The sequence below is a fragment of the Vollenhovia emeryi genome, unplaced genomic scaffold, assembly GCF_000949405.1.
Source record: "Vollenhovia emeryi isolate VEMERY1.0 unplaced genomic scaffold, V.emery_V1.0 DF939139.1, whole genome shotgun sequence".
NCBI classification, from domain to species: domain Eukaryota; kingdom Metazoa; phylum Arthropoda; class Insecta; order Hymenoptera; family Formicidae; genus Vollenhovia; species Vollenhovia emeryi.
This window is the reverse complement of record NW_011967227.1, coordinates 2340386-2355174: the sequence shown is the minus strand read 5'-3', so window position 1 is coordinate 2355174 and position 14789 is coordinate 2340386. Positions and strand designations below refer to the sequence as shown.

General features: G+C 35.5%; 2 protein-coding genes across 5 annotated transcripts in view; both read left to right on the top strand.

The window, feature by feature from the left end:
- The window catches only part of LOC105567313 (glycosyltransferase 25 family member), a 32435-nt gene extending 27272 nt beyond the window's left edge, over positions 1-5163 (top strand). For all 3 annotated transcript variants that reach the window (XM_012022091.1, XM_012022092.1, XM_012022093.1), the window contains 5 exons: positions 2628-2702; positions 2898-2955; positions 3029-3156; positions 3499-3699; positions 3954-5163. In XM_012022091.1, the coding sequence (XP_011877481.1) occupies positions 2628-2702; positions 2898-2955; positions 3029-3156; positions 3499-3699; positions 3954-4131 (640 nt within the window). In that variant the 3' untranslated portion in view covers positions 4132-5163. The remainder of the gene's footprint in view (positions 1-2627; positions 2703-2897; positions 2956-3028; positions 3157-3498; positions 3700-3953) is intronic.
- Positions 5164-5698: 535 nt separating this feature from the next.
- Positions 5699-8562, top strand: LOC105567309 (L-xylulose reductase). 2 transcript variants are annotated; one of them, XM_012022086.1, is made up of 4 exons: positions 5699-5895; positions 6796-7225; positions 7662-7810; positions 7893-8164. In XM_012022086.1, the coding sequence occupies exons 1-4, from the start codon at positions 5844-5846 to the stop codon at positions 7916-7918; spliced, it is 657 nt and encodes a 218-aa protein (XP_011877476.1). In that variant the 5' UTR covers positions 5699-5843; the 3' UTR covers positions 7919-8164. The 2 variants fall into 2 exon arrangements, with proteins under 2 accessions (XP_011877476.1, XP_011877475.1); XM_012022085.1 differs by lacking the exon at positions 7893-8164 and adding an exon at positions 8291-8562 and having other exon boundaries at positions 5709-5895.
- Positions 8563-14789: the final 6227 nt, after the last annotated feature.

Genomic DNA, 14789 nt, shown 5'->3' with positions numbered 1-14789 from the left:
GTGCAAGTTACGCTAATCGATATGCTGAATTTCTAATGATTGTTAATTACAGTTTATAATTTATATAAATCATTTATTTCACACCTTACAGCGAAGAAAGGACAATCATGTCCCTACTCACTCATCCATCCACATATCCTTACATTATGCATTAAACTGACTACGTATATGTACGTCTTCTAACTTACACGTATCAATACTTCTTCCTCTTACATTATTGCATTTCATATTGTATTAATAATTTCTATTTCATTCTCCTCCTCTTCCTCGTCCCTTATCTCCTTCTTTCTCTTTTCTACATCGTTTTTTCTTCTCTCCGCAACCTTTTTAGAATTTATCTTTTTTCTACATCTTAATTCATTATTTTTATCTCTACCTAATTTACTGAATCAATTTGATATATAAAATATTACGATGTCATGAGACCTCAATTTCTTAGCCTTGGTACAGCGGGTTCCGGGTTACTTATGACCTAGAGGTAAAAAAATATATACGTTCTTCTTTCCTTTCAAATATATTGGTATCATAAGAAAGTGTGCTAGCAACATTACGAACGCCACTTCCCAGCGATACAAGATTAATACCAGCAATATAGTGAAGTTCGCGGCGGTTTGGCAAAGTAAGCATGACGAGAAGATGTCGCGCGTAAAACCTAATCAAACGCTACGATAGTGCCTCTGGGGATGAAATCTCTCTCTCTCAGAAGTAAGATTGGGACTCCGACGTAGGCGTATGTAATCCAGATTGACCAAGGGCGAGCGTAATTCACGTTATGCTTAGCTGGTCGTCTTTTCATGTACGGTATCTATTTCTGGGTTTTAGTGTTTCCTCTTTATATTTCGTCGGTTTTCGTCGAGCAACATGGATAACACGTATACCTTGGATATCAGCACGGCGTGCGGTTATTCGCTGCCCTTTTTTTCATTACACCAGAAATTATTACGCCCCGCCAAGCTAGGACACGCTATTTATAACACAAGATCACACATCATAAATATTATATCTTCGCTATTTCGTCTAAATTTTTCGGTAAATAGTTTTCTCTAATTTGTACAATGAATTAAAGTAGTTGTACAATATACAGCAAAAAGTTATTTTTAATCTATAAAATAAAGATATAAAATTATTTTTTGTATCTTTGACAGTACATTTGAAATCTCCAGTTTCAAAATCGGTAGATTCGCAACTTTCCAGCTGGATATCGAACTCGCATATACTGATATTTTATTTTGTTACGTCAATGTGATTTTTATTTAAATATTTTATATAGTATGACTTGTTTTTGTGCGTTTAATCTAAACTTAAAAATCATAAAGTAGCGGTATAAAAAAAATTTTTCTTTTCTATTCTCTTTGTTAGTTCATTGGGATATCATATGAGGATATGTAGGCAAAAAATTTGTGGGGAACTGAAGAATAGTTTTATTATCACAGGATCATATCGCTTCAACGCGATGTATAATAATCGATCATTGTCACGGAAGACATTTGGTTTGTTTTATAAGAGAGCCCGCAAAACTAATGCTTTCCGAGATTTGGTGTTTGATATGCAATGCCATAATGTGCTTGCTAATACGGTGTTTGTAATGACACCCGCAACAAATCGGCGCTGATATACAACGCGATAGTACAAGGCAATTCCGACCTTTTCTTTCGATCCAGGCAAATTTGAATTTTGACGCATCAAGTTCCGTGGGAAGTTTTATCGGTATTCTTGATTTCACAACCCCGTTTATCTACAGATTGCCTCACATATCTTGTGGTCGAATTAACACAAAATAATTAGCCCGGACGAATTCGTATGATTGCCCACTATTTACTTATTTCCCTTACTTTATTACCTTCGCAAGATTGCGACGATGTAAATTCTACGAAACATATGCAGAAAGAAACATAATCTTGCCAAAAACCATTCCAAATATTACATTTATTAAATAATGTAATTATGCAATAAATGATATAATATAGTAACAGTTTACTTGGTGTTTACTGGGTTATTTATTAAGGAGTTTGGTCATCTTGAAAGCTCGAAAATAAGATTACTTTTTTGGAGCAGATTAATTTTTTCAACGAATTGATAAAAGCAGTATAACATTAATTAAATATGTTGGACAGATCATAATTTACCCTTTCGCGACTGTAGGGGCACATAGATATGTCCCAGCGAATTAATAATTCCATTCCGAACAAATTTTGTGTCATAAATTCTCGTGGTTTTTTGTTAATTAAAAAAATTTTATTTCTTTTTTGCATCTCTACGAAGGGTATAGACATTCATTTACAAGTGTTTTTAGTTTATTGTAGAAGTGAACTGGACAGAGAGCTCTCGAGTTATCAAACCAACAAACTGCAAACTAGTTAAAAAACAAGTTTCGACAGGTTAAATTTTGAAACGTGTATATTAAATGTGGACACATACCGTTATTCGACAATACCTTCATCATATATTGATCCTGCTACTTCTGTTATTGAATTATCGTAAGTCTATTGTTGCGTTGTATTCGACCTTTTTTTGATTCGCTCTACGCTTGTTTTTCGGCAAGACACAAGTGAATTTCGCCTTTCTCTTTTAATATATTTTTGCTAATTGATTTCATTTTATCTTGTTATTCTCTCTTATCGTTCCAGGACTTTAAACGAGAGTTCCCTAAAGGAATCGGGCGTGGTACCGATGCCAGAATATTCAGATCCTTATCATAAAAGGTGAGAATAGGCGGAAGAAAATTTAATTTAATCAATTAAATTTAAATTTAAAAAGAAAAATTTCAAACGGTTAGATTATATTCATTAATAATCTGTAAAATTTATAAATTACGAAATCATGTGCATCACTACACTTCCTTCTATAATTCTTGGTATTCTTTTTATAATAATTGATAATCTTTTTTTTGTACGTAGACCGATGACAATGGGCGAGATTGGCTGCTTTCTCAGCCATTACTTTGTATGGCAGAAGGTAGAGATACTCTATGAAATACTCTTAAATAGAAAATAAGTCGTTTGTTATTGATGAAATATACATATATTAGGTACTGGAACATGGATACAAAAGCATAATGGTGTTGGAAGATGACGTTCGCTTTGAACCGTTTTTCCGGCAGAAAGTCGATTACGTTTTAGCGGAATTGTCTGATCTTGGAATCGAGTGGGATTTGATGTAAGTCCTTTGACAAAATTTATTATTTTCTAAATACTTTATCGTACTGCTTCATAATTCGATTGTTTCTTGGTTAGCTATTTGCGATTTTACTATTTATCTTACTTAGAGTTGATATAGGCATAAAAATTATATGAGAGGAGAAGAAATAAAATGAGATTAAAGTAAGAAAATTAAAGTTTTGCTGTTGCGATTGTAGCGATTGTAGCTTGTTATAAAACTGATTGAATGATTTTCTGACGCTCCTGAATTGCATGGAAAACGAAAGGAAATTTATTCGGTGAAAATTGGTTCTGGAAGTCGGTCAAACCTAAAATTGGCACATTACAATCTTATGTCTAGATATATGGGAAGGAAAAGATTGGTGAAATCAGAGAATTTAGTGAACGGATCCAAGTTCCTGGTACGGGCGGGATACAGTTACTGGACTCTCGGTTACATTTTATCGGATAGCGGAGCGAAGAAACTGATCGGTGCTATGCCTCTCGGGAAATTAATCCCAGTTGATGAATTCCTTCCTATTCTTTCAGATACGCATCCTGAGTACGTAAAATGATTAATGTCTAGAGTTTCAATAATAAATAAAATAGTTTTAGAATAAATCTCTCATCTCAAGGATAACTCAATATCCGCATTCGAATTGGAAAAAATAAATCTCGGGTAGTAAAACAACGATAAATCTCATAAAATCCGGTCAAATGTTCTGCAAGTTGGTTACACATTATATAACTTATCTCTGTTAAAAGTGGCTTAGGCGGATCTTAATATTCATTTATCATTTTCCTATTTTTCAACAGAAAACAGTGGGCGGCTCAATTTCCCACTCGGGATTTGATTATATTATCGACGAATCCACTTTTAGTTTATCCGACGCATTATACCGGCGAGGATGGACACATCAGCGACACGGAAGAATCGAAACTCGTGCAAGATACTTCCACGCTTATGGATTTGGAAAATCGCGAGGAACTATAATCAAAGAGAAACCGTGAGATAGAACAAAATAGCATTTATCTAGTCGAAGAAGTCAACTGCCAACAATCTATTATATAAATTTAATAACAAACGGAAAACGACTTTTTTAACACAAAATATAGAGATATGTATGTAAATCAAGGATTTTTTCTGTTTAATAGAAGCGACAAAATTTCATTCAAATCGAAGCAACTTGAATTAAATCAAATCAAAGGATTTAAATATATATTTTTTAAGTAAAAATATAATTATTATTAGATTAAATTTTAATACATAACAAATAAGAAGATAGTATAATTGAATACATAATATTAATTAGTTTTATGGTAAAAACATATTTAAATTGGGTAAGTGTAAGCAGTAATACTGACAATAACACTTTGCCATCATTCTATACATTTACCGCCTAACATAACAAGCGGCGTTAAATTCTCGTGACTGGTTTAGAATCTGTTTTGCGTACAAATAGGTACTACTCTGGAGTCTGAAATTAGTTCTAAGATATATTTATAGCGTACGGAGTTTTTTTTTTACTGTTTGTTATAAAAGAACGACGGAAAATATTGTCTTATGTCACGTCTGCGTATTTGATAAGTATTTTTTAAAAATACAGAATACTTTTTTAAGGCATCTTTGGTGATTACAAGTGGTGATCCAGTTTTTCTCTACATATTTCTTAATCTTATTGTTAGTAAACAATTTTTATTTTTCACTATGCGATTGTTGGCAACGCTATATGTCCAAATCAATTAGAAAGGGTTTTCAGTCTAATTTTCTAAAGAAAATGTAAATGGTTCAACGAAAAAGAAGAAAAGTTGATCCTGCAAAACGTGCAATGAGAACGGAGTGGCCGACTTGCATTTCTGTTTGTAAATGCTTGGCGTGATGAACATGAAAGGGCTTATTAGAGATGATAAGGAAGACGGTTATTTATGCCCATATAGACGTACATACGAGCAATATTGCTCATAACACTGCCAGATTTAGATATGTTTTTATAAATTTGTTTAATAAATGCGTTTTTTATATAAACTGCTGCTTAAATTACTACAACTAAAACATAGTGATTTGTAGTATGCGGCGTTGTTGTTTACTCCTAGTTAGCAATAACACCACTTCACAATTTAAAAAAAAGTGTTTAGAGCCCTGATTTATTCCAATTTTATCAGTTGCGTTTTCTAGTTAAAGTAATCCAGCCGTTACACTTCAATTAAGTAAAAAAAAAAGGGCGTAAACCCAGAAGATGGTGGGTCAAGCCTCACGTTACTACGAATAGCGGCTATAATGAGCATAAAAAATTGTTTGAATATTTTCGAATGAGTGACCATGAAGAATTTTCCAAGTATGCAAGAATGGCGGTACAACAATTTAACTATTTGAACGATCTTTTGAAACCAAGATTATAAAAACGTAGTCGCCGAAAATTGCTCTGGCATAATCGGTTGTAATCGTAAGACGGAAAAGTTGGGACATGACCATCTTTCGTTCCGACAGCGACGTTCAGCTTGTGATAACTTCAACGATAATCGAAAATGCAGTGCGCATGCGTTCGACACCCGATTACGACACCCAACGTATTGTAGAATATAACGCGTAAGTTCTGCTCGCCACAGAAGAGGCACTGAAGAGAACCAGTGTGTCAGAGATCATATGTCAGTAATCAACGCACATCGCTGCGCGAGTTGGCACGAGTCAATAGTCGGTCGACAGTTATGGACATCAACTTCGAAGGAAAACGTATTCTCGTGACCGGAACTGGTCAGGGTATGTCTCTTCCTGTGAATTCATATAATTTTGTAATTAAAAATTGTTCTATATTAATTTTTGGAAAAGGTTCTTGAAAAATTAGTACTGCGAGCTCTCTTCAACGCATTACGTCGCGAGTTTGCGATTGACTTGGCAGAATGACTACGCATTTAGAAGGACGAAGAAAATTAATTATTCAATTTTTAAAGTTATCTTCAGAATATTTTCCTGTTTTAATGGCCGGCTTTTCCAGCCTCTTAGTAAGTTAACTAATAGTTAAATTATTCCGTCTATCTTCGTCTGATTTAAAGGAAAAACAAAGACATACATACCCAGTCAGCAAAAAGTTAGCAGATTGATAGCAGATTTATCAGAAACCCACACAAACCGTATCAATATGTGTCCGCATTTGGCTTTTGTTTTGACAACAGAGTCTGTAAAACATACGCTATCAACAGATTGCCGGCAGAAACCGTGAGGGTCCAGTTATGCGAGCAGATTTTGTTGCATTTCTGCTGACACGTTGGCGACATCAAATATATTAGTTCCTGTGTGCAATCTGTCGTCTTTCAAATCTGTGCTTTCAAAATTTGTAGTAGGCATTTGATGAAATCTGTGTTCTCACAGATTTGACTATTTGGATATGACTTAAATATCAATTAACTTACCAGAAAGTTAGAACAACCGGCCCTGAGTAAAACTACGAAAAAAAAGAAGTTACAGCACCTAAACGAATAGGTATCGTTTGTTAGATCTACCGTGAATTTATTATTTTTGAAGTGAAATTTATTTAGCGGAAAATTCACTGTTAGATCGTGTAATTGCAAAAAAGGTTTTGTGAAATTAGTTGTCAAGTTTGAGTGAGTCTCTAAACCTTGTTATTACATAATACATAAATATCATTATAAATGTACGCAGGAATCGGTAGGGAGTTAGCCCTTCGTCTCTCCAAATATAAGGGACAGGTGTTCGCGCTTTCGAAAACGAAGAAGCACTTGGACACCTTAGTAGCAACGGATCCGAAGATTCGGCCGATCTGCGTCGATCTTAGCGACTGGGATGCGACTAGGAAGGCCGTTCAAAGTGTCCTGCCGATCGATCTGTTAGTCAACAATGCCGCTTATGCGTGCCTTTCACCGTTCTTGGACGTCACGCGCGAGGCATTCGACATGACTTACGAGGTCAATGTGAAGGCTGTATTGAATGTGTCGCAGGTTGTAGCCAGGAGCATGATTGAGCGCAAAAGCGGCGGCAGCATTGTAAATATATCGTCACAAGCCGGTCAGGCGGCATTGAAGGATCACACCTCTTATTGCATGTCGAAAGCGGCCCTCGACATGTTATCGAAGTAAGATAATTAATATCGCCGTGATCCATAAAACAAGAGCTTGACGTTTAACCGAAGCGTTCGGAAATTATCGAAGTTTGCCATTTATTGCGAATCAATACACGAGTAGGCCATGGAATAGAAATATGGAATGTAAAAAGATCAAAGAAATAAAAAAGAGAAGAATGACGCTCCCCTATCTACAAAGGCTTACTCAACTTTTTCTTTTTCTTTCAGAAAATTCAAATCAACTAAAATTCTGTGAAAGTAAAATGGAAAACAACATTGTCACTTATTCTTATCTCTCGCGGTTCTTTCAATCTTAGATTTTAATTTTCAATCCTTCGTAATTTAACTGTGACCACCCAGTATTTTCGAAGAAAATTTTCGGTTTTGATTTTACCGAGGCAAATTGAAATTTTAAGAACTTTAATTTCGCACTTTGTGATGTTTTTAGATCGATGGCTCTGGAACTGGGTCCGCACAACATAAGAGTCAATAGCGTCGGTCCTACAGTCGTGATGACGGAAATGGGAAAAGTGTGGTGGGACAATCAGGAGAGAGCATCGGACATGATCAGCAAAATTCCGCTTGGTCGATTCGCTGGTACGTAAATATCAAACGTGAGAATTTTTTATCACCAGAAATTTAATTTATTCAATGATAAGTGAACTCAACCATTATACAGGGTGGGGAAAAATTCCGGACCCCTGAAATATCTCGGAAAGAGCGCCGTAGGCGCGTTGCTGTTTTTTCACCTTCTCTCTTTCGTTGTCATGAATAGTCATACATGTGATTATACCTGTACACGACGCTTTTTTTACGATGTATATTATTTCTGAAAAATGCAGGGAATGGATATTCAGATAATTTTGTATACGGTGTATTTATCGCGGTGTTAAGTAAGCTTACTCTAATAACTTTACAGAAATAATTACACAGTTATTTTAGCAATCGTCCTTAGTTTTTCGTTAGTTTAGAATTTTATACCATTCTACCTAATTATTAATTTATTTTTGCTTTTCTGAACGTTAGTTATTAAAAAAATAGATGATTAAGTAGACGGTTCGACATATCATGTTGCAGACATCGACGAGGTGGTGGATCCTGTTGTATATTTATTGAGTGATCGAAGTTCCATGATCAACGGTGTCTGCTTGCCTATCGACGGCGGTTTTTTAGCTGGATAAACAAAAATTCAGGATAGTTTTTAAGAGAAAAAAATTTGATTACTATGAATACACTTAATCTGTTATTCAATATATGTGGACTAAATGCGTTTTTTATATAAACTGCTGTTTACTACAATTGAAACATAGTGATTTGTAGAAAGATTAAGAAGAGTTTGCTTATTGTCACCAGTAATGATTAAAAATTGAGACGGAAAACTTACAGTCAACCCAACTGGCTAGTTATTTTATTAGTTCATTACACAACGTTTCGACCCTATTTTTTGGGACTTAGCACCACTTGAAAACAGTTGAGTTGACTATAAGTTTCCCGTCTCAATTTCTAATAAAGATTGTTGCAATATAGTCATGCATTTTGACGTAAGGCTCGGTGGGATTATTGAAAGGAATCCGGGCAGGATAATACAGTCGACAAGAGAACCCAGACAAGCTTCATTTGTTTCGGTTTAATTTAAAAAAATGCTTCGTTTCTTCCTTTCTTCATCGTCAACTAGATTTGACAAACAGGCGGCGACAGAGAAAGCCCGTGAACGGGCAAGACGGTTACTCACGTCGGCGAGTGTGTCTCTTTCTCTCGCAAGTATCTTTGAAAATATTCTACCCCGAAATACTAACGCACGTATGTATATAATTATATAATTCACGAGCTCCTCTTTCATCTGCCGTGGCTGCGCTCGATCTAAAGAATGTGAACGCTTTTCTCGGCACCTAATTTACTCCTACGGTGAACGTAACGTAGTAGAGAAACTAAAAATATGTACGCGGAAGGAAACAATGCAAGTCGAATGCATCCCTTGGTGCCTTTTCGTCACTTCCACATTTTTTCATACATCGAGACGTGCCTCAAATTTACCGGGTGTCCGAAAAAGTATGTTTTTATCGCGCTGTACATAACACACTTGACATTAAATTTTGAATTTCATGATAAGCTTAATTATGTAATTATACTCGATTATATTTGTTCGGATTGATGCACCTATGTCACGTATTCGAATTAAAATGTCAGGCAAAGAAAACGAAAAGTGGCATATTTAGATGCGATTCCCAGTGAGAAATGATTCGTCGATTGACGTCGAAATGATGTCGAATCGATGTCAATTCAACGGTGTCGATGTCGATTCGACGTCGTTTCGATTCATTTCTCACTGGGTTCGTAATTTATATCCATGTATAAACTTACAAAATCGTTTTCGTTCGATTGAGGAATTTTATAGAATGGTGATACAATGCCAACGTTGGGTCAATGTGAAAATCCTGTAGATAAAGAATAAAAATGAAAGCGTGGCATCTTATCTAACTTAGGAATGGTATTTTCAGAATTACATTCGTGTAATATTCGTAAATTTATAGCAAAATTTATATTTCACTTCGCAACCTTATATTTAAAAAAACATAGCTTTATTTTTGCTACGGCGAATTTGTTGACAATGAGTTATCTACTGAATCGAAATATTTGACATAGGTATCGTCAATCTCGTAAATCAAAAAGATTACTATTTGTTCAAAGATATAATTTTTTTCAGGACTCCCTGCTGTGTATATTACTGAAATATCGACACGAACCAAGTGTCGAATGCAAAACCAGTTTAATTAGTAATACCCGTATTTTATCTAACTGCGAGACACGTAAATGGGACGGACGCCCGATATATTTCAAAAGCAAATTCGCATCGAGACAGATAATGAATTCGCTGCGCGTTTTACTCGCAACCACTATTCACCGGGTGAAACTTAAACGAGTAACAATATTGCGCTTCATTATCTCATCAGACTCTTCTTGTCTTTATTTACGCTCTCAGCCAATATCGTGAAAAGACCGAATTTCCTGACAACGCAATCTTTCTTTCTTAGCAAGGTTAACGCGGCTAGCTTTAATTTACATTAATTTCGCAAATTATTACAAGATTAATAGGCAGAGAGTTTTCTCGCTGTCTCGCGCTCTCGCTTCCTCTTGTCGCAAACGTAATAAAGTCATTGCTTTATTAAGTAAGCAATGTACAGATCTAGCATTGATATTCCTTGTCACAAAGTGTCACAATTGGGTAGGTTTTTGTTTTGAGTTAAAAATGTTTATATGTGTATGTGCCCACGTGCGGGCAAATGTGTATACACATACAAAGTGGGCTGAAATAAGTGGTATAATTGGGAAGTTACTATAGCTCTCACAGAACAAATTAAAATAATAGAATAAATTTTATTCGAATAAAACTCTCGTTTTTTGAGAAAACATTTTAAAAGTTAATCAAGTACGTATATAAAAGAAAAAATTATTCTCATACTTAAAGAATTAAAAGAATGAATTGTCTAAGACAATTAAATCCATTTCGCAGAATATAACTTTGTATATGACTCAAGAATCAATAATTTCAACATTAATTTTAACAATTTTCAATTAAATAAGAGATAAATTTATAAGACAAAATTAATCTTCTTGTCATGTACAAATTCACTCGTCTATCTTAAGAATAAACTGATTGAATCAGTCGATAGTAGTAACTGATTCAATCAGTTTACTCTTAAATGATTACTAACTAGTCCTGATAGTAATCAAACTACGCAGAACATTTGTAACGAAAATTATGTCCAATATCAATCAAGTACACGCATTTTTTATCAACTTTTATTTTTCTCGAAAACGAGGCTTCGTTCGGGAAAAAAGTATTTTATCGTTTCGACTTATTTCGAGCCGTGGAACGACCCACTTCACGGTTGTATTTCGAATCATCCTAAGTAAACCATCCAATCGTGGCAGTTTTCCACACACACATATTGCATTGTTAATAATATATGTCAACATTAATGCTTTACATGGTTTATATTACGTAAATTAGCGAGAGCGAGAAACAACGAAAGGAAAATGCACTCCGCAGTCCAACGAAGATGTATAGAGATTAACCCATTTACATCAAGCGTATTGCAACATCTCGCATCGGTCGCAAGAGGTTTACTGCGCAAGTAACATCGCGAGTAATAAATTAGCGTAGAATAATTAAAATGCTTCGTCACAAATCGGAATGAATAATTTAGATTATTGAAAAGTAAGTAGTTCGCGGAAAGACATACTTTCGGATTAACGTGCTTCGCTCGTAGAAATTAAAATATACTGAACTTAAAGGCAGAGAAGACTATGCCGAGTGTCTCACTTCAACGCTTTGCCACTCTATTCGGAGTCGTTTGGGAGAAAAAAGGAAGAAAAAAATTATGCGGATGTACATGGGTCAACATTCTCATTATTCGACTACCGATTATGTCCCCAACGCTTTTCTGCTAAGACGGAACGAAGTACAAATGCAAAGTAATCGAGAAACAAGACTATACATAGGGCTTTGTGTAGAACAGACCACATCTTTCCACACATCTTACACACACTTTCTCTCTCGCACTGATCAAAACGTTTTAACTACAGGTATGGTTGTCATTTTTTTGTCATATAGTACACAAAGACAGTTTTACAGTATTTAATATTTGCTATCGTTCTCGGTGTTGCCGCTCTTTTCGCCACACTTTATCGGACATTTTTTTAAATCTAATTCTCTCCCCCTTTCATCCTCTCATTCTCGCTTTCTCTCAAGCACACTTGCACATATTATCATAATGTTCTTCTTGTCTCAATAGATTATAATAGTAATTGTATATATACAAACCATTCGCCTCGGTACACAGTTCGATTAGTACACTTAAAATACATTGATCGTGAATTTATTCTCGACATTTGCCGCGGTCGTCGTGACGTCCTATCGCCGAGGGAGGCCATTAGAGTCATCATTGGATTTCGAGACTCTTTGAACGCTCTCTCACATGTTGTGTTTGGACATATTTGCGAAAGCTCCCCTAGGCCGGCCAAACAAGCGCGTACGATTTTTAACTATGATCCAAAATCGTACAACAAAAACGTATACACACACTCTCTCTCTCTCTCTTGGTAATTACAGTTTTCACTCGCGCGACAATTTGCTTTTTCGTGTTCGAAACCACCGGTGTTCAATCGCAGAATGCGAAAACTAAATTATCTAACATTGAAAGTATCATTAGAGATGTAGTAAATAGAAAAACGTAAATTTCTCATTAACAACCCAAAAATTTGTGGTCGATCGTATATCTCAGTCAAGTGTTATAAAGCTTCTTTACGCCAGAGATGCATCGTAACGAAATTATAATCTAAGTTTCTAATTTAATTGTAACTTCCTCGGCTGCACTTCGCGCGCTTGTGCAAACCGTGCAATTACAAAAAAAAGGGGGAAATAAAAGTACGCGGGGAGGAATTGTCGCTGCTCCTCTTTGCGGGGGACATCGATTACCTCGAGAGGGTTTTCCCGTTTGACGAATCTGCTATGATCCACGAGGACGAAGCGACGACTCGCCGCCATGCGTAGCGTGTTTTCAGTTCAGTCATAAACGGGAAAACGCAAGATAAGAACTCTCGCTCGTGCTGGCAGTGTTCATCTTTTCTCTCTCTTCATCAAAGCAACAACTCGCACAGAGAATCCAATAAACAACAACATTACGTAACATCAATATCATAATTTTCCATTCAACAATGTAACTGTTATATACAGGGTGTTAAAAAAAATCATTCAATATTTATATGGTAGATAGGACACACCATACTGATCTAAATAAACTGTACGGGTCATATGATGCTAACATACAAAAATGTTTATATCTCAGAAACGGTTGAGTTTTCTACTAATGTTTATTTAGATTTTTCACTGAGTATGGTGTCCTATCTATATAAATATTTAATGGTTTTTTAACACCCTGTATATTACGGTTACAATCTCGACAGGAAAATGTCTCAAATTTAGTGTAACAATTGCATCATCCAAAGGCAGGAAATTTCACAATAATTTGCTGACATACTATCTAGAAATACACTGTGCAAATATTTATCAATATCTGATGGAAGGTCTCCATTTCCGCATGTTGTTCGAAATATGCGCGCATAGTTCCAGCATTCCAAGTTTCATCCAGATTTCGTAACATAATTTGCTAAATATTTTCCTATCGGGAAATATGTTGCATTACATTGTTGAGGAAATTGTAATGTTATTGATGTTATATAACTATTAATTACTTTGTGTCTACTGGGAAGACCTCTTGATCTGATACAAATACACGCGCACTTTCGGACGTACCCGATTGATACGTAAATATGTATGTAGATGGGAAATTGGAGAATCTCATCTCCGATGACTATACAAAATTACAATAGAGTAGCAGTCTTTTGTTGCTCTATTGCAATTATGTTTGAAATTTCATATGTTTACTAGCAACCGAGATAATTACTTCGATTCGCCGTGTCTTGTCATTTTTGCGGCAACAAATTAGCGTGCAATGAGTGCGTGGGTAATTGTATAGTATAAAATAATTTCTGGCTGATGCCATTGAGAAGGGAGATTTACACGAGCACGCGTAAACCGTGGTGATTTATAGCTTCGAGTTTGTTGAAACAATAAACGATGAGATGCGCAGAGATTTTCCCCTTGACAGATAGACGAGTTTGGTAACTAAAGTAACGTTGTTGGTGCAGGGGGAAACTTCTTACGGGCGATAAATGAGATAAGATTTGTTCGAGAAAGACGAGGTGGGAAACCTCGGATTAACGACAGAATTATGTCAAGTTGTCACTGAGAGAGTGAAAAGATATCTCCTTTGGAAGACACCAGTCTTCGTGAATAATAAATATTACTAAACTAGTTTGTGTTCTTGAAAAATCTCTGAACAGATCAAAGATGTAATTACGTTTTGATGTGACACACACACACACACACACACACACAGATTCGTTCGTTAGACGACAGCGTCAGGGAACTGATCGGTAAAAGGCTCTCGGCGCAACGAAATTATTTTTATTGTGGATCTGTTGTCTTCTATTTTTTTTAAATACAAAACCAATACAAATCCAAATTGAAAGTGTCTTCTCATAAAACCTCCACATCTAGGACCTTCGTTATTACTTCAACAAGACAAAGGGCAGCGAAAATAAGGCAGTTGTTAGCTATGAGTGTTAATTGTGAGTGTGTGTCTATTTGTATGACGCAGTTTTTGATTTATAAATTTGTTTATAATAGCATTTAAATTCCACTGTCATATGTACATACGGAACACTTAAGAAATTCAAACCGATATTGTGCGGTTATTAAATAACAAAAAAAAATTACAATGGGGAGACGCTCAACCAATAATTTTATTCGGGCTGGGGGGGGGGGGTGCTTTGCATTCCTAAAGAGTTAGCGCCTGCGATAATATGCATTAATTGCAAAGTTGTATTTTGCAAGCAAGGGAGAGATAATATGCGTTATAGAGAAGTGCGCGAAATCACAAGAAATTTATTTTAAAAAAAATAATTAAAAAAGAGAAATTAAACAAAATTTTGAAGTGACGGAGATGAGGAG